The following is an 18,570-nucleotide window of genomic DNA, read 5'->3' as shown; positions in this document are numbered from 1 at the left end:
CACGTGGGTCGAGGACTGGGGTGAGCCGCGCACTGCCTCGCCTGCAGTCGGGAAAGCCTGCCCGCCCGACCTCTCCGAGCCAGGCCGCGCACAGGAGGCAGGGAGGCCGCGAAGCTACTAGGGAGGGTTCCGGACCTGGGGCCGGGTGAAGGCGCGCCGCCCAAGCCGGTCGGACCGGGCCCCGGCTCCCACCCCGCACAGTTGCGGGGAAGCGGTAGCGCTGGGCAACGCGGGAGTAGTGGGCGGGGTCCAAGCTCCCGAGGCACCCGGCGCGCAGCGGGGCGGGCCTTGCCGGGGGCGGAGCTTGGCTTGGGGCCGGGTGGGAGGGGGCGGGCCGGGGCGGGGCCTGGTGGCTGCGCGGCGCTGCTGGGTGCTTCGAGGCGACCTGGCCGCCGGCCGCTCCTCCGCGCGCTGTTCCGCACTTGCTGCCCTCGCCCGGCCCGGGGCGCCGCTGCCATGCGGCTGGCGCTGCTCTGGGCCCTGGGGCTCCTGGGCGCGGGCAGCCCTCTGCCTTCCTGGCCGCTCCCAAATATAGGTGAGTCCTCGGCCTGGAGAGGGTCGGGGGGCGGACTGGGAGGGAGGTGCAGGAAAGTCGGAAGGCATTAGGGTAATGGGGCCGGACGGAGACCCTGGGAGAGCCCAGCCAGAGCGCGGCCCGCCCTAGTCCGCTGTCCTGGGCCTAGGGCCCGGTGACTTGGCGATGGGGTGAAGAGAGAAGGAGGGGGGATGCCGGCGCCCCCTGCCCCCTGCCTGGTCATCCGCTGCGCGGTCCCTGCGGACAATTTCAGGCTCAGGTACCAGGTACCGAGGGGCCTGTCCAGCGCCACTTCAAGATCGTGATGAGAGGGTCGCTGCTCCCCAGGACTGGCATCTTCGCTGCTCTGGGGCCTAGCTAACCGTTCCACCCCGTGCCAGGGCGCTGAGCGGGCATGGCTTGTAGGGTTTAGTGAAGAGGATTCTCTCTAGCCTCTATTCCTGGAGCCGCCAGGCACTCCTCACCCTGGTGCTGTTGCCACCAGTGCCTGGCCGAGCGGGAGGGGCCCGAGATGAGACAGGAGAAGGGAGAATTGGCCAGGAAAGAGGCTGGGACACCAAATCCTCCTTGGAACTTTCACTTCCCGCTGCTGTCTTGGGCCGGGACCGTGAGGGCAGACGCGGGTGGAGTGTCCGGAGGAGAGAGGGCCATTGTGTGTTGGGGGGGTGGGGGGTGCTCGAGGAGGAAGCAGAGGCTGTAGGCAGCGGGTGTGCCTGACTGGGCATGAGGGTGTTTAGGGAGGTGGGGGTGTTTGCACTGCTCACCCAGAAATGGGCGTTCCTGGCATCTCCGATGTAAGCGAAGGGGAGGGTGAGCGGGCACCCGGCCACAAGGCTTAGCTCAGTCTCGAGAGGGGGCGTTCCTGAAGGGGGGGGAGAGTGATTGGGAGGGAGTGGGAACAGGGGAGGGTCCCTGTGAGAACCTGGGATTGGCCGGAAGGGGACAAGGAGGGCCACAGGCTGAGCAAGCCGAAAGTCTTTCTTGGGGACTTGTGAATGGGTTGGTGGGTGGAAAGCCATAAATTAGAGAGACACCCCCTCCTTCCAGTATTCTCCTTTAAGTCTCAGCATGCAATGTGGAAGCCCCTCAGGTACCTAAGGGCCTTGATGGGCTGGGAGCTGGTGGATCTGAGGGCACCTGCCACCCCCAGCCCTGCTGTCGATTCCCTCAGTACTGTCTTGGGGTGTCCTGGGACCTGCAGGTGGCACCGAGGAGCAGCAGGCAGAGTCAGAGAAGGCCCCGAGGGAGCCCTTGGAGCCCCAGGTCCTTCAGGACCTCAAAAAGGTGCTTCAGGTGAGCTCCCACTCCCCTCTAATAAATAAACGAATCCACACAAGCCCCGGCATAGTCAGGTGTCTCAAGGCCAAAGCTTGGCTGAGGAGCTGGTGGGTAGAGCTCGCTGTAGTGGGTCTATCCCAGGCCCAGCTGCCTCTCCCACCACACCCCAGCACCTGGCTTCACTTATCTCCCTCTCTCTCTGCACACACATCTGTCTGCCTCAGCCCCACCCAACCTATCCATCTCCACTGGGGAAATTGTGAAGCCAAACTTGCTTTCTTCATCTCATGTTGTCGGTTTTCTCAGGGGGGGATTTGGAAAGAGTCAGGACCTTACCAAACCAACCCCCCCCCCAACCCCATTCTAAAGCTGAGTCAGAGGAAGGGCTGGGGCTTGTGCTTGGTCCTACACAGTGCTTCCTCTCTGGGCAGGAAACCGAGAAGGGGCGGCTCAGATACCTTCCTTGACCTCCGCACACAACCCCCCAGAACAATGCTCCAGGCCAGGCAGGGTTTCCTGGCCCCTCCCCTGGGATCCCCCCACCAGTGATCTAATCGCTGGTGCTCTTCTGTGGGCCTGAGGTTTTCTGGTTAGAGAGGCTGGGAGTTGTGGGCAGGTCTAGGGAGGTGACCTGCCCTCTGGTGCCCACAGACCAGTCTGCCTGAGCCCCTGAGGATCAAGTTGGAGCTGGACGGTGACAGTCATATCCTGGAGCTGCTACAGAATAGGTAATAGTGATGGTGGCAATAACAGTGACCACATGGCCAACAACTTGTATAGCATTTATTATGTGCCAGGTACTAAGTGCTTGTGCTCATTTAATCCTCATAACAGCCCTATAAGGGATATACTATCATGTATTATTGTCCTCATTTTATACATGAGGAAGTCAAGGCACAGAGAGATTAAATAACTTGCCCCAGGTCACACAGCTAGTATGTGGTGAAAACCAGATTGGAATTCAAATAAACTAACAGAGTCAGTGGCCCAACCAGTATACTTTGCTGCCCCGGGGTCAGGAGTGGAAAAGTTGGCCGCGGGGGTTGCCTGGTCCCCAGCCCCACCACCACCTTCAAGCCTCTGCTTGTCAATGCACAACCTGGGAAGTGGCTTTAAGCACTGCCTTCTTTTTCTTCACTCCACAGAGAGTTGGTCCCAGGCCGTCCAACCCTGGTGTGGTACCAGCCCGATGGCACTCGGGTGGTCAGTGAGGGACACACTCTGGTGAGTCAGGCCCTCTTGTGCCATTTTTGGCTTAGGGGAAAGAGGGAGGGGGTGACTGGAAGGTGAGAGGACACTGCATATTTTTACCGTCAAGCTAGACTCCTCGGTTCCAGTCCTGGTCTGCTCTCTGAGACAGCACTAATGTTGTTCCTGTGCTGCAGGAGAACTGCTGCTACCAGGGAAGAGTGCAGGGATATGCAGGCTCCTGGGTGTCCGTCTGCACCTGCTCTGGGCTCAGGTATACTGGGCGGATTTGATGACAGTAGAGAAAGTAAGGAGACCCAGGCATGGAGCTGAAATGTTCTCTGACTTCCTTTCTTTTTTCTTAGAGGCTTGGTGGTCCTGACCCCAGAGAGAAGCTATACCCTGGAGCAGGAGCCTGGGGACCTTCAGGGTCCTCCCATTATTTCGCGAATCCAAGATCTCCACCTGCCAGGCCACACCTGTGCCCTGAGCTGGCAGGAATCTGTATACACTCAGACTCCACCAGAGCACCCCCTGGGACAGCGCCACATTCGCCGGGTGAGGATGAATGGCAGGGGGGTGGGCTTTGGTTGTCTTGAGGGCTGATCCCCAGACACTCGGAGCTATGCGTTCACAGTAACAACAGCTCCTGCGAATGGAGCACTTTCCACATGCTGGGCACTTTGTGAACATTAGCTCGTGTACTCCTCCCATACCTAGGAGGTAGGTGCTATCAATAGCTCTATTTTAAAATGACGAAACCTTACAAAAAGTATCCAGGCATGGTGGTGTGCACGCGTAGTTCCAGCCACTCAGGAGGCTGAAGTGGAAGAATCGCTTGAGCCCAGGAGGCAGAGGTTTCAGTGGGCCGAGATGGAGCCACTACACACCAGCCTGGGTGACAGAGTGAGACTTCGTCTCAAAAAATAAAATAAAAATAAAATAAAATAAAATCTAGCTGAGACAGATTAGGTGGTTTGCCCAAGGCCCTACAACTAATAAATGGCCTATCCATTTATTAGTTGTATTTGGCTCAAACTCTTCGTCTGTCCTATGATCCCATTTGCAGAGAGCTCTCACTTGGTTATAGATAATACGTAGTTACCAATGATAAAGCAATATAAACCCAATTTCCTAATTTGTAAAATGAAGATAATAAAACTACTTGCTGCACAGAGTTGCTGGGAAGATTAAATGAGTCCATATAGATGTAAAGTGCTTAAAACTATGCCAGGCCTATGGTAAGTGACAAGAGTTGTTATTGGGATTTTTAAAAATTATTATTATTATTATTATTATTATTATTTGAGACAGAGTCTCGCTCTGTCTCCCAGGCTGGAGTGCAGTGGTGCGATCTTGGCTCACTGCAAGCTCCGTCTCCCGGGTTCATGCCATTCTCTTGCCTCAGCCTCCCGAGTAGCTGGGACTACAGGCACCCGCCACTACACTTAGCTAATTTTTTGTATTTTTTAGTACAGACAGTGTTTCACCGTGTTATCCAGGATGGTCTCCATCTCCTGACCTCGTGATCCACCCACCTCAGCCTCCCAAAGTGCTGGGATTACAGGCGTGAGCCACTGCGCCCAGCTAAATTACTGTTTTTTAAAAATTTGAAAAAAACCACTGAGTTTGGAGCCAGAAAAGCAGGGGTCTACTCCAACCTTCATTATCTACTTCCTGGTCCTCCTTGGCAAGTTCCTGGGCCCTCTGGCCTTCAGTGGCTCATCTGTAAAATGGGCTCTTCACCCTCCTATTTGACCCACAGAGTAGGAGTGGCTGCCTCTTGGTCAGCCCTGCACAGCTGCTGGCTGCGAGCGGCAGGTTTGCTTGATAATTCTTCTTGTCCATAGTGGAGGCGGGATGTGGTAACAGAGACCAAGACTGTGGAGTTGGTGATTGTGGCTGATCACTCGGAGGTGAGCCTGCTGGCCCCTGCACATGCTCCTCCCCCTGCACTGCCCCGCCGCCTTTCGTGTCACCTCTCTTGGCCTACAGGTCCAGAAATACCGGGACTTCCAGCACCTGCTAAACCGCACATTGGAAGTGGCCCTCTTGCTGGACACAGTGAGTGCTGGACAGGGCAGCCCCCACCCCAGGCCCCTGACCATGACAACCCCTCTTCTGAGCCCCAGCTGTCTTTCAGTTCTTCCGGCCCCTGAATGTACGAGTGGCACTAGTGGGCCTGGAGGCCTGGACCCAGCGTGACCTGGTGGAGATCAGCCCAAACCCAGCTGTCACCCTCGAAAACTTCCTCCACTGGCGCAGGGCACATTTGCTGCCTCGATTGCCCCACGACAGTGCCCAGCTGGTGACGTAAGGGCCCTGGACTCAGCCAGAGAGGCCAGTCCTGTCCTGGCCAAATTCACACCCCTTCAGCACCCTACCTCAGCCCCTGGAGCTCTGACCACTGTGGCTTCTGGCCCTGAATTTTAGCCTCTCTGTCCCACAGTGGTACTTCATTTTCTGGGCCTACGGTGGGCATGGCCATTCAGAACTCCATCTGTTCTCCTGACTTCTCAGGAGGTGTGAACATGGTGAGTTATTTCCAGGTCTCCTCCTCATTCCCAATTCAGTTCCTCCCAAGTGCGGTGGCATTTATTCACTGAAACCCCCCTATAAAGTTGCCCAACCCCAAAGCTATGGGTATAGAGGGTGGAGATGCATGATGTGGCCTTTGCTATCAGGGAGCCCTCGCTTGTGGCCAGCTAGTCACAGTGTACACAGTCATCCCCTGTGCAGTCTTCCCATTTCTTAGAGGAGGGTAGGAGGCAGCTAAGGCCCAAAGAACAGAGGTGATCTCCCTCCAGTGAGGGAGGGGGACAGAGCTGAGCTAGAACCCAGGTTTCTGCCATCCAGGCCTGGGTTCTCCTACTTTAGAAGCAATTCAGGAGGGAAGCAGTGCCTGCTGAGTGCCCGTGAGGTCAGATGTGGAGGGAACAGGCGCAGAGAGGGTGGTCTGGGCATTGTGGTGGAGGCAGGCTGGGACTGGACCTGCGGTACCCCTCCCCAATGACAGGACCACTCCACCAGCATCCTGGGAGTCGCCTCCTCCATAGCCCATGAGTTGGGCCACAGCCTGGGCCTGGACCATGATTTGCCTGGGAATAGCTGCCCCTGTCCAGGTCCAGCCCCAGCCAAGACCTGCATCATGGAGGCCTCCACAGAGTAAGTAGCTGCAGGATGGAGAGAGGATGTGGGGCAGGGGGCAGGGAGAGGCCCCCAGCCCCAACCTTCCTTGCCACCCTCCCCAGCTTCCTACCAGGCCTGAACTTCAGCAACTGCAGCCGACGGGCCCTGGAGAAAGCCCTCCTGGATGGAATGGGCAGCTGCCTCTTTGAACGGCTGCCTAGCCTACCCCCTATGGCGGCTTTCTGCGGAAATACGTTTGTGGAGCCGGGCGAGCAGTGTGACTGTGGCTTCCCGAATGTGAGCCCCTTTCCCAAAGCCTCGCCCTACTCATTTCTGTGCCTTCACCCTGGCTCATTAGCCCTCTCCCAGCCTCCTGAGCTCCTCCTGGGTTCTGAAGGGACTTCCCACCCCTCTCCTACTTGCCCTGTCTGTGGGGACAGCACATGGGTTGTTGGGCTCTAGCCCTCGCTTGCTGTGTAGCTTCTGATCTTGGCCTGTGGGAGGAGGAGGGATTGGAGGGAGGCTCACAGGCCCCACCTGCTCTGATGCCCGGCCCCCGTGCTCCTGCCCACAGGACTGCGTCGATCCCTGCTGTGATTCCTCGACCTGCCAGCTGAGGCCAGGTGCACAGTGTGCATCTGATGGACCCTGTTGTCAAAATTGCCAGGTGGGTAGAGACTAGACTGGCCACCTAGAGCTCACCTGCCGGGGCCAAAATGGAAAGGGTCATTCTGACCCCCAGCTGGATTTGCTCAGTGCCCACACTGATGCTCATCCACCCTCCACAGCTGCGCCCGTCTGGCTGGCAGTGTCGTCCTACCAGAGGGGATTGTGACTTGCCTGAATTCTGCCCAGGAGACAGCTCCCAGTGTCCCCCTGATGTCAGCCTAGGGGATGGTGAGCCCTGCGCTGGCGGGCAAGCTGTGTGCATGCACGGGCGTTGTGCCTCCTATGCCCAGCAGTGCCAGTCACTTTGGGGACCTGGAGCCCAGCCCGCTGCGCCACTTTGCCTCCAGACAGCTAATACTCGGGGAAATGCTTTTGGAAGCTGTGGGCGCAACCCCAGTGGCAGTTATGTGTCCTGCACCCCTAGGTAAGTGAGGAAACCTGGCTCCTCCTTTGGGTTTCTGAGAGCCTTGGCCCTGCTCCTACTAACTCTGTGTGCCCTTCCCCCTCCCCCCAGAGATGCCATTTGTGGGCAGCTCCAGTGCCAGACAGGTAGGACCCAGCCTCTGCTGGGCTCCATCCGGGATCTACTCTGGGAGACAATAGATGTGAATGGGACTGAGCTGAACTGCAGCTGGGTGCACCTGGACCTGGGCAGTGATGTGGCCCAGCCCCTCCTGACTCTGCCTGGCACAGCCTGTGGCCCTGGCCTGGTGAGCCGCCTGGGTGGGCAAGACCAGGTGTGAGAAGGGACATTTGGACCACAGTGAACAGAGCCCAGACTTCACCATTCACCAATGTCAAAGGCAGGGACTCCAAGGGAAGTCAGTTTCTTACTTCAGATGGAGCAAAGTCCTATCAACTCACTATGCCTTGGTTTCCCCATCTGTAAACGCAGGGTGTGGCCTCAACCTTATTGGCCTCCCAGTCCCATTAAAGCTTTGTGGGAATCTGATCCAGGCTCTTCTCTCCCTGGGTCAGGTGTGTATAGACCATCGATGCCAGCGTGTGGATCTCCTGGGGGCACAGGAATGTCGAAGCAAATGCCATGGACATGGGGTGAGCTGGGATGGGGGAAGTGGAAGGGGAGCAGAGAGCCTCAAGAGGAAAAGGATGCTGGGCTTTGGAAATAGACATATCTGGGTTTTAATCCTTGCTCTACTACTTCCTAGTTGTGTGATCTCGGGCAGGTTACTAACTTTGCTGAGCTCAGTTTCCCCACCTATCAAATGGCTATAATAATAGTATCCCCATCCAGGGTACATGAGATGAGTATGAAAGCATCTAGCACAGGCTGGGCGCAGTGGCTCATGCCTATAATCACAGTTTTTTTGTTTGTTTGTTTTGTTTTGAGACAGAGTCTCGCTCTGTTGCCTAGGCTGGAGTGCACTGGCGTGATCTCCGCTCACTGCAACCTCTGCCTCCCAGGCTCAAACATTTCTCATGTCTCAGCCTCCCTACTAGCTGGGATTACAGGCACCCACCACCATGCCCAGCTAATTTTTGTATTTTCAGTAGAGATAGGTTTCACTATGTTGGCCAGACTAGTCTCGAACTTCTGACCTCAAGTGATCCGCCCGCCTCAGCCTCCCAAAGTGCTGGGATTATAGGGGTAAGCCACTGCACCCAGCCAAATCACAGTACTTTGGGAGGCCAAGGCAGGAGGATCACTTGAGGCCAGGAGTTCAAAACCAGCCTGGTCAACATAGTGAGACCCCATTTCTATCAAGGAAAAATTTAAAAATTATTCAGGCCTGCTGGTGCACACCTATGCTCCCAGCTACTTGGCAGGCTGAGGCAGGAGGATTGCTTGAGTCCAGGAGTTCGGGGCTGCAGTGAGCCATAATTGCACCACTGCACTCCAGCCTGGGCAACAGAGTGAGACTCCATCTTACTTGCTGTCTAAAATAAAATAAAATAAAACAAAACAAAACAAACACAAAGAAAGAAAGCATGTACCACAGTGCCCAGCACACAGAAGGTGCTCAGTAAGTATTAGTTTGATCTAATTTGCTGTGGTATGGATAAAGACCCTCCCTCCGGGCTCTCTCTACACACATACCCAGCACAACCCCCAGTTGTAGAAATCTGAGATCTTGAAAAGCTAGAGACAAGGAAATAGTTCCAGAGTGCAGAGCTCCTCATTGCTTGCCTTGTACCTCCTAGGTCTGTGACAGCAACAGGCACTGCTACTGTGAGGAGGGCTGGGCACCCCCTGACTGCACCACTCAGCTCAAAGGTAGCATGGGGGTGGGGGACAGGGGCAGCTGGGAGGGCAAAGCGTCTCATGCTTTATCTTTCCCCCTCGGCCCTCTCTTTCTGACCCCCCTTTGCTGCTGGTTCCCTGAGTCTGTGCCCCTTGACCCTTTCACTCTCCCTGATCACTTGACTTCACTCCCTGCCCCCTGCGCCTTCATGGATCCAGAGTTCTTAGCCTTGTCCTCCCGTAAACCTGACTTCCGCCCACAGCAACCAGCTCCCTGACCACAGGGCTGCTCCTCAGCCTCCTGGTGTTATTGGTCTTGGTGATGCTTGGTGCCAGCTACTGGTACCGTGCCCGCCTGCACCAGCGACTCTGCCAGCTCAAGGGACCCACCTGCCAGTACAGGTATGAGCATCACCTCCCTGCTACCACTTCCTTCAACTGGGGACAGTGCTGAAGGCTGCCTCACCTCTGCAGCCCCTGCCACCTGGTTCTGAGCCCCAGGCCCCTTGGACCTTAAAGTTGCTGACTGCCATACCCCACACCTCCCTTCCCTATATGTGCCCACAGCTTTTTACCTCACAGCTGTGACCCTGTGGGGTGGCTGGAGTGCTAGGGCCATTTCTCCCCAGGAGCCCCTGTGCTGGATAAGTAGGGTCTTCCCTCAAGCTAATAAATACTGCCCCCCACCCCGGCCCTACCACAATTTTACCTAAACCACACATAAGTGCCTGCAAAGGGTTAACCCCACTCAAGGATGGCATAAGGTAGAAAACAGGGTCTGAGGCTGGGCCCTCTCCCTTCTTGCCTTTCCTCATGCATAGGGCAGCCCAATCAGGTCCCCCTGAACGGCCAGGACCTCCGCAGAGGGCCCTGCTGGCGCGAGGCACTAAGGTGAGTCCCGGATGCCAGAGGAAGGGGACTCCACCTTGGCCGGGCATCCAGCTTGGGCCCTGGGGGGTGCGCATTAAAGGCTCCAGACTCAGAGAAAGGCTAGCACTGCCCAAGAGTCAGTCGAAGGAGTCAGGGCCAGCCCTGCCCTCCCCTCCCCTGGCTACAGGCAGAGAAGCTGAGTCCAGAAGAGTGGGGAGGGCAGCCAGCTGGAGCAGGAGCTGCTGGGCTCCATCCGCTGGCCAAGAGGTGGCTTTGAGAGGTGGGTCTATCCATGCCCCCAGCAGTGACCCCAGGAGGGCACAAGGGCAGTGGTGCTCAGAATGGCCTTCCGTGGGCCCAGGTCACCATGTCAGAAGGGCTGGTGAGCATCCCCGCCCTGAGCCCTCTGCTTGGATGATGGGAGTGTGTGCACACCTCCTCCCCACTCGCTCCCCATCTGCATGCACCTGCGTAACTGCATGCACAGCACCCACTGCCCTGGGCCCCTGCTGGCCCTCCCTGGGCACTGACCCTTCTCTGCCCACTCTGTCTCTCTGCTTCCTGTTCCCCCTCTGTGCCTATCTGCCCCTCCTGCCCCCTCAGCAGGCTAGTGCTCTCAGCTTCCCGGCCCCCCCTTCCAGGCCGCTGCCGCCTGACCCTGTGTCCAAGAGACTCCAGGTAAATCTGGGCCAGGGCCCGCCCTGAGCCAAGGCAGGTGGGAGGCTTGGTACCCAACTGCAGTTCTCATCCCTGCTCCCTGCCAGTGGTGCTCTTCATTAGGTGATGGGGTGCCCCTCAGCTTTCAGACACTCTGAGCCCCAGAAGCAGCAAAGGGTGAGCCTCCTGCCTTGGTTTCTACCACCATCTGGTGGTCAATGGCGGGACTGCAGTCGGCCAGGGACTCCGCGGTTGACCTACACCTTCCTCCCCTGAGACATCAGCAGGCATGCCTCCAAGCCCTCTGCGCATGCCCTCATTCTCTCCTGCCCCCTGGCTGACTTTGCATGTTGACTTGAACCCCTCTGGGGAATCTCGATGCATGTCCACAGCCCCTGGTTATGCTCTCACAGCCACTGCCACTCTCTCTGTTCAGGCTGAGCTGGCTGACCGACCCAATCCCCCTACCCGCCCTCTGCCCGCTGACCCGGTGGTGAGAAGCCCGAAGGTAACGGTGGGGGGAGAAGGGCACGGCCTCTCCCCCCACCTAGGGCTGTGGTGCTGGTAGCCATGACGGTGGTGGCCGTGGCGAGATGCCCCCTCAGTGCATGAGGGCACATATCCCGGTGGTGCCTTTAATGGTGACAGGTTTGTTTGCAGACAAGGGTGACCGCTGGTGCTGCCCCCAAGCTGGTGTTCCCCAGCACCAGTGCGTTGGGGGTGGGCAACATGACACCCCCCCACACCTAAGCCGGCCTCCTGCCTTCTCTCCCTCAGTCTCAGGGGCCAGCCAAGCCCCCACCCCCAAGGAAGCCACTGCCTGCCGACCCCCAGGGCCGGTGCCCATCGGGTGACCTGCCCGGCCCAGGAGCTGGAATCCCACCCCTAGTGGTACCCTCCAGGTAGGAGGAGCCCTGGGGATGGGTGGGCGGGGCAAGTGACCTGGGGGAAGGGGGCCTCTGACCCTTTTTTCTTGGCTTCCCGCAATCCAGACCAGCGCCACCGCCTCCGACAGTGTCCTCGCTCTACCTCTGACATCTCTGGACGTTCCGCTGCCTCCAAGCCGGACTTAGGGCTTCAAGAGGCGGGCGTGCCCTCTGGAGTCCCCTACCATGACTGAAGGCGCCAGAGACTGTATGCGGTGTCTTAAGGCTCCGGGCACCGCCACGCGCTGTCAAGCAGCACTCTGCGGACCTGCCGGCGTAGTTGCAGCCGGGGCTTGGGGAGGGGCTGGGGGTTGGACAGGGTTGAGGAAGGTCCGCACAGCCTGTCTCTGCTCAGCTGCAATAAACGTGACATCTTGGGAGCGTTCCGCAGAGTTTGCCTGCTTCTAGAACCCGGGTCGCTCCTGCTGCGGTTCCAGGTCTGGCCGCCAGGAGACGCTGCCGCCTCAGACGAGGGCGGGCTGTGTGGGGCGGGGGTACCAGAAAGGGTCGGCTTGTGTACCCGGGATGCTCGCGGCTTCCCTCTGCCCAGACTGGGGTGGCTTTCGGCGCAATCTGTCAAGCTGTTGGACCTGCCGTCCCCACTCTGACCATTGGTTGGGAAAAGTGGATCTGGCTGATGTTCTCAGAGCCTAGGAGCCAGGGTGGAGCGGGGCGGCGGCTGCTCCCACGATCCCAAGGCCGTGCACCTGCCTCCTCCCCCTCCGCCGCCGCCACCTAAGGGATCGGGAACAAAGGTGCTTTGTACAGGCCGCAACCACCTCATTACTTCGTCTTAGGGACTGGGGCCGCGTGGGCCCCCAGCCCGCAACGAAGGTGTGGAGCGGCAAGGGACAGACGCCAATCCCAAAGTAAGCATCTAGCGCGCCACCTAAGGCTCTTTAGGGAAGGTGGTCCCAGAAGCTGTGTTGTCCCTTCCGCTTGCACTGTCCCTAGATGTGCAAAGAAAACGGGGCAGTGCATGAAGGTGGTTGGACAGGCTTCATGGATCCTCGCCCGCGCCTCACTTTCCCCTATCTGGGCTAAGGTTATGTACCCTTATTTAAAATCTTCCAAACTTCTAATAAGGCAGTCTACCCTGCACTAAAGCAGACACGAAAGGGATGACCTCCCTAAAAATACTGCTGTTGGAATACGTCCTTCCTTCCCGCCCCCTCGCAGTGCGGTGCAGCTTCAGTGGAAGCTTTGGCGAACCTGGCGCGCGCTGCGGTGCACAGAGGGTTAACTGGAGTTGGTGCTGGGGGGAGAGGAGGAGATGCGCTCCCATTGGTGGAAAGTTATCCAGGGGCGGGGTCAGTGAATCTCCGTACCCCACTCCCCTTTCCGCAACTTCCCTCTTCACTTTGTACCTTTCTCGCCTCGACTGTGAAGCGGGCCGGGTCCTGCCAGGCCAGACCAAATCGGACCTCGGGGGCGATGCGGCTGCTGCCCCTGCTGCGGACTGTCCTCTGGGCCGCGTTCCTCGGCTCCCCTCTGCGCGGGGGCTCCAGCCTCCGCCACGTAGTCTACTGGAACTCCAGTAACCCCAGGTAGCCGGGCCGAACCGGGCGAGCGCCTAGCCAAGTCTGCGCGCTCCCGGGCTTTGCGCGCGCCCGCCACCCGCTCTTTGCGCGGCGCCGCCTGAGCCTGGCCGCGCGCCGGGGCTCCTTTGTTTGAGCCGGCGGGGGAGGGGCGAGGGGCGAGGCGCGCCCTGGGTCTCCCCACAGCCCGCATGTGTTGGGGGGCAGGCAGAAGACCCCAGCCCCAAGGGTTGTCTAGGGGATCTTGGAGCATGGAGCTGGGGGGGGGCCTTTGCCCGCACTCCGGGCTCCGCCCCCCTCGCTGCTCTCCTGGCGATCCCCAGCCTCCCGCAGGCTGGAGCTGTGGCTGACGAACTTGAGAGCGAGGGAGGGGGCTTTACTCTTGTGAAAGAGCGTGGGTTACTCTCCTGCCTGCTAGGTCTCACCTCTGCCTCTCACTCTGTCTCCTGATCTCATTTACTATCTCTGCTTTCATCTCTGTCTTTATTCGTCCTTCTGTTTCTTTCCAGTGTCAGCCCTGCCCTTCTAGCCGAATCACATCTGGGCAAGTCTCGTGACCTTCCTAACCTCATTTATCTCACCTGTATAATGGGCTAATAATACCTAGTACCCTGGGAAGTCTGGCAGGGTAAGTGAGGTCATGTATGTGAAAAAGGCTCAGGCTGTACAGATATAAACTATTATTTCTCTCTCCTGAGCTGCCTGCCTTTGAACCTCAGTATATTTTACTGTTTCCATCCCCCTCCCCAAGTCTCCCTGCCTCTCCTATTTCCCATCTGTTTTTCTTTCTGATTTTCTACTTGAGACAATCTGTGACTCTATTCATTTCTTCACTCACTAACATTTATTTATTAAACACATATTGTGTGTGCCCGGCCCTGTGCTGGGTTGCAGGGGATTAACTATATAGATGAGAAAATCAAGACCCTGCCCTCTGGGATTCCACAGACTCTCTGGAGAACAGGCGCAAACAGGAGAGCCTGCGTAAAGACAGGTCATCACAATACCAGTAACAAGTGATAAGATCCTTTGTTGTCCTTGGTCTCTGAATTCTATATCTCTGTCACAGACAAAAGCTTCTGAATCACTTGGAGGACCTGTTAAAAATTCAGGTTTCTCACCTCCCAATCTTAAGGTTTCTGGCTCATTCATTCAATCCACAAATATTTGTTGAACGCTGTCTTGTGCTGGGCACTTTTCCAGGCACGGGGGATGCGGTAGAACAAAACTTACCAAGACCGTGGCCTTGCTCAGCTTGCGTTCTGGTAAGTCTGGGCTGGCTGAGCCCAGGAATCTTCATTTCTAATCAGAACTGATACAGGTGGTCCTTGGACCACTCATTGGAAGCTTTTCCTAAATCACGCTTCGCTGTGTTTGTGGTATGGGGGGTGGTTCATGCAGCATTCGGTACTGTGGGGAGCCGCCCCTTCCAGCCCTTCCCACCTGTGCTGGCTTCCCCAGGCAGCTCCCAAGAGGTGGGGAAGGGAGTCCCGAGAAGACTGAAGACTGGGTAGTATGTGGACTCCCCCCATGCCTGGCACTTGCTCCTCCTGGCCAAAAAAGGAAGGCACCTAGCACCCACTCCCTCATTCTTTTTTTTTTTTTTTTTTAATTTTTAGAATTTAGAGACAGGGTCTTGCTCTGTCACCCAGGCTGTAGTGGAGTGGCATAATAGCTCACTACAGGAGCTCGTGGACTCTAAGGATCCTCCTGCCTCAGCCTCCCAAGTAGCTGGGACTACAGGAGTGCACCACCACTCATGGCCTTTATTTATTTATTTATTTATTTATTTATTTATTTATTTATTTATTTTGAGATGGAGTCTTGCTCTGTCTCCCAGGCTGGAGTGCAGTGGCGCAATCTCGGCTTACTGCAAGCTCTGCCTCCCGGGTTCACGCCATTCTCCTGCCTCAACCTCCCGAGTAGCTGAGACTACAGGTGCCCGCCACCACGCCCGGCTAATTTTCTTTTTATATTCTTAGTAGAGACAGGGTTTCACTATGTTAGCCAGGATGGTCTTGATCTCCTGACCTCATGATCCGCCCGCCTCAGCCTCCCGAAGTGCTGGGATTACAAGCGTGAGCCACCGCGCCTAGCCTATTTATTTATTTATTTATGGTAGAGACAGTCTCACCATGTTGCCCAGGCTGGTCTTGAACTCCTGGCCTCAAGCGATCCTCCCACCTCGGCCTCCCAAAGTGCTGGGATTCAGATGTGAGCCACCACACCTGGCCTCCCTCATTCTTTTTTTTACCATGACATTCTTTTCACCCTTGGGTTGAAGTCAGTCTAAAGGACAGTGTTCCTCACTTTATATCTGTGTTTGAGGAGACCTTTCCCAACCCCTGTCTCCACCTCTGTGTCTGCAGCTGCACTGTGTGCAACTGTACCTCCTGCCTCTCTGCCCAGCTTCTTCACTGCATCCATCCACCTGACATTGATCAAGCCTGGTGCTGTACCACGTTGAGTGTTGGGCACTGGAGCTAGAGAGGTGTGTGGCAGCTCCAGCCTGTAAGACAGGGTGTGGCGACCCTGCTTCTCACATCTAAGCTGTGTGGTTATGGGCACTGCAGGTCTTAGCCTCTCGGAACCTGTGAATCGATCATCTCATCCATTTCTTGCACTCTCTTTGTCTCTCAAGAGTTGTCAGTCTGGGAACCTCAGGCCTTCCTGAGCTGCTCCGTTGCACATGAGTGGAGGAGAGGCTGGCAGGGGCCTCTGAGAAGGGGTGTCTCTGGCCTCCATGGCCATGGTGTGGTGCCCTCCGCTCCTCAGCCCACCCGTGTGTTATGCCTGCAGGTTGCTTCGAGGAGACGCCGTGGTGGAGCTGGGCCTCAACGATTACCTAGACATTGTCTGCCCCCACTATGAAGGCCCAGGGCCCCCTGAGGGCCCCGAGACGTTTGCTTTATACATGGTGGACTGGCCAGGCTATGAGTCCTGCCAGGCAGAGGGCCCCCGGGCCTACAAGCGCTGGGTGTGCTCCCTGCCCTTTGGCCATGTCCAATTCTCAGAGAAGATTCAGCGCTTCACACCCTTCTCCCTCGGCTTTGAGTTCTTACCTGGAGAGACTTACTACTACATCTGTGAGTGGCCAAGGGCACACTGGACACCTCTTGTGTACCAGAAGGGTAGGGAGGGGGAAGGAGAGGCCTGGGAGGAGGAGGGGGCTGGGTCTCTAATGTACATTGGGTTGGGGTATGGGCTGAACTCAGGACTGAGGAGGGAAATGTCTAGAAAGGAGAAAGTAGGAGCTAGGAAAGGGGGCCAGGGAGATGAGAGGACTGGACGGGGCCTGATACATGGGTGTGGCCCCAAAGTAAGGAAATGCTTTCCAGGGACCTGGAGAGAAGAAAAGCTGGGAGGGTCCGAAACAGTCTGAGGCATACAAAGGGGTGACTCCTTGTGCTAACTTCTTCTTCCCACTTTCCCACTACCCAGCGGTGCCAACTCCAGAGAGTTCTGGCCAGTGCTTGAGGCTCCAGGTGTCTGTCTGCTGCAAGGAGAGGAGTAAGTGGGTTGGGAGCATGGACCCTACTGGCTAATGTGGGGCCTTGGGAAGGAGGGAAGGAGTGAGAAGAATCTAGGAGGATCAGACTCCAGGGGTCCTGGTGAAGCTTCAAGCCGTGGTCTCTTCTCCCCATTTAGCCTTGAGGGAGCTTCTACTGCACCATCCGCTCCCCACTTCTGTTTTGTTTTGTTTTGTTTTTAGATGGAGTCTCGCTCTGTTGCCCAGGCTGGAGTGCAGTGGCGCGATCTTGGCTCACTGCAAGCTCTGCCTCCCGGGTTCACGCCATTCTCCTGCCTCAGCCTCCCGAGTAGCTGGGACTACAGGCACCCGCCACCACGACCGGCTACTTTTTTTGTATTTGTAGTAGAGACGGGGTTTCACCGTGTTCGCCAGGATGGTCTCGATCTCCTGACCTCATGATCCGCCCACCTCGGCCTCCCAAAGTGCCGAGATTACGGACGTGAGCCACCGCCCCCAGCTCCCCAACATTTTTTTTGAGAGACAGGGTCTTGCTGTGTTGCCCAGGCTGGAATGCAGTGGCACGATCATACCTCACTGCAGCCTTAAACTCCTGAGTTCAAGCGATTCTCCTGCCTCAGCTTCCTGAGTAGCTGGGATTGCAGGCATGTGCCACCACAACTCACAACTGGCTAAATTATTTTTTATTTTTTGTAGAGATGGGATCTCACTGTGTTGCCCAGGCTGATCTTGTACTCCTGACCTCAGGAGATCCTCCTGCCTCCCAAAGCACTGGAATTACAGGCATGAGCCACCATGTCTTGTGTGGCCTCACAGCACACTTTTTTTTTTGAGACAGAGTCTCGCTCTCGCTCTGTCGCCCAGGGCTGGAGTACAGTGGTGCGATCTCAGCTTACTTCAACCTCACCCTCCAGGGTGCAAGCAATTCTCCTGCCTCAGTCTTCCGAGTAGGTAGGACTACAGGCGTGCGCCACCCAGCTGATTTTTTTTTTTTTTTTTTTTTTAGTAGAGACAGGGTTTCACCATGTTGGCCAGCCTGGTCTCAAACTCCTGGCCTCAAGTGATCCACTCGCCTCAGCCTTCCAAAGTGCTAGGATTACAGGCGTGAGCCATCACACCCCCGACATACTGTACACTTTTTTAAGCTGGGCCAAGAGAACGGGGTGTCCAGGGGCAAGGCCCTTCAAGGTCTTAGCTGAGTTGGTTGTCTCTATTGGCAATTTTGGGGAGGCTTGGAAGTTGGGGCTTAGAAAGGATGAGGTCGTAGATCATGGGAAGGGAGTGGCTGGTTTGGGAGGCCCTGGAGGATGGGAAAGGAGGGAACTGCTAATGGGAAGGGGAGGAAGGAGGCTGGTAAAGTGGGAGGACTGATCAGTGCTACCCCCTCCCCCTCACAGAGTCTGAGTCAGCCCATCCTGTTGGGAGCCCTGGAGAGAGTGGCACATCAGGGTGGCAAGGGGGGGACACTCCCAGCCCCCTCTGTCTCTTGCTATTACTGCTGCTCCTGATTCTTCGTCTTCTGCGAATTCTGTGAGCCAAGCAGACCTTTCCTCTCATCCCAAGGAGCCAGAGTCCTCCCAAGATCCCCTGGAGGAGGAGGGATCCCTGCTGCCTGCACTGGGGGTACCAATTCAGACCGACAAGATGGAGCTTTGATGGGGGAGATCAGAGGGTCTGAGGTGACTCTTGCAGGAGCCTGTCCCCTCATCACAGGCTAAAGAAGAGCAGTAGACAGCCCTGGACACTCTGAAGCAGAGGCAAGACAAACACAGGCGCTTTGCAGGCTGCTCTGAGGGTCTCAGCCCATCCCCAAGGAGGACTGGGATTTGGTACGATCAAATCCTCAAGCCAGCTGGGGGCCCAGGCTGAAGACCTGGGGACAGGTGGATTGCTGGACCAGGGCAAAGAAGAAGCCCTGCCATCTGTGCCCTGTGGGCCTTTTCCCTGGGGCAGCACCTTGCCCTCCCCAGGGGGTCACTCACTTGTCTTCTATGAAGACGGACTCTTCATGAGGTTGAATTTCATGCCAGTTTGTATTTTTATAAGTATCTAGACCAAACCTTCAATAAACCACTCATCTTTTTGTT

The 18,570-nt window shown here is 56.8% G+C and overlaps 2 protein-coding genes across 25 annotated transcripts; both read left to right on the top strand.

Annotated features, from left to right (window-relative positions):
* Positions 1-289: 289 nt before the first annotated feature.
* Positions 290-11,841, top strand: ADAM15 (ADAM metallopeptidase domain 15). Of its 22 annotated transcripts, none has more exons than XM_054552138.2 (23): positions 290-535; positions 1,737-1,828; positions 2,465-2,541; positions 2,959-3,037; positions 3,199-3,275; positions 3,367-3,559; positions 4,852-4,917; positions 4,997-5,065; positions 5,145-5,314; positions 5,451-5,535; positions 6,018-6,166; positions 6,253-6,427; positions 6,705-6,797; positions 6,919-7,223; positions 7,314-7,509; positions 7,778-7,855; positions 8,963-9,035; positions 9,266-9,404; positions 9,824-9,893; positions 10,476-10,550; positions 10,966-11,037; positions 11,307-11,431; positions 11,522-11,841. In XM_054552138.2, the coding sequence occupies exons 1-23, from the start codon at positions 457-459 to the stop codon at positions 11,562-11,564; spliced, it is 2,580 nt and encodes an 859-aa protein (XP_054408113.1). In that variant the 5' UTR covers positions 290-456; the 3' UTR covers positions 11,565-11,841. The 22 variants fall into 22 exon arrangements, 21 of the variants coding, with proteins under 21 accessions (XP_054408113.1, XP_024091820.1, XP_054408176.1 ...); XM_024236042.3 differs by having other exon boundaries at positions 342-535; positions 10,479-10,550; XR_008523756.2 differs by having other exon boundaries at positions 357-535; positions 1,686-1,828; positions 10,966-11,177.
* Positions 11,842-12,769: 928 nt separating this feature from the next.
* On the top strand, positions 12,770-18,566 carry EFNA4 (ephrin A4). Of its 3 annotated transcripts, none has more exons than XM_002810083.4 (4): positions 12,770-13,002; positions 15,793-16,079; positions 16,435-16,503; positions 17,881-18,566. In XM_002810083.4, the coding sequence occupies exons 1-4, from the start codon at positions 12,890-12,892 to the stop codon at positions 18,015-18,017; spliced, it is 606 nt and encodes a 201-aa protein (XP_002810129.3). In that variant the 5' UTR covers positions 12,770-12,889; the 3' UTR covers positions 18,018-18,566. The 3 variants fall into 3 exon arrangements, with proteins under 3 accessions (XP_002810129.3, XP_054408296.1, XP_024091860.1); XM_054552321.1 differs by having other exon boundaries at positions 12,788-13,002; positions 18,027-18,202; XM_024236092.3 differs by having other exon boundaries at positions 12,789-13,002; positions 18,047-18,566.
* Positions 18,567-18,570: the final 4 nt, after the last annotated feature.

This window comes from Pongo abelii, chromosome 1, assembly GCF_028885655.2.
Source record: "Pongo abelii isolate AG06213 chromosome 1, NHGRI_mPonAbe1-v2.0_pri, whole genome shotgun sequence".
Lineage (NCBI taxonomy): Eukaryota > Metazoa > Chordata > Mammalia > Primates > Hominidae > Pongo > Pongo abelii.
This window is presented reverse-complemented; position numbering and strand designations above follow the sequence as displayed.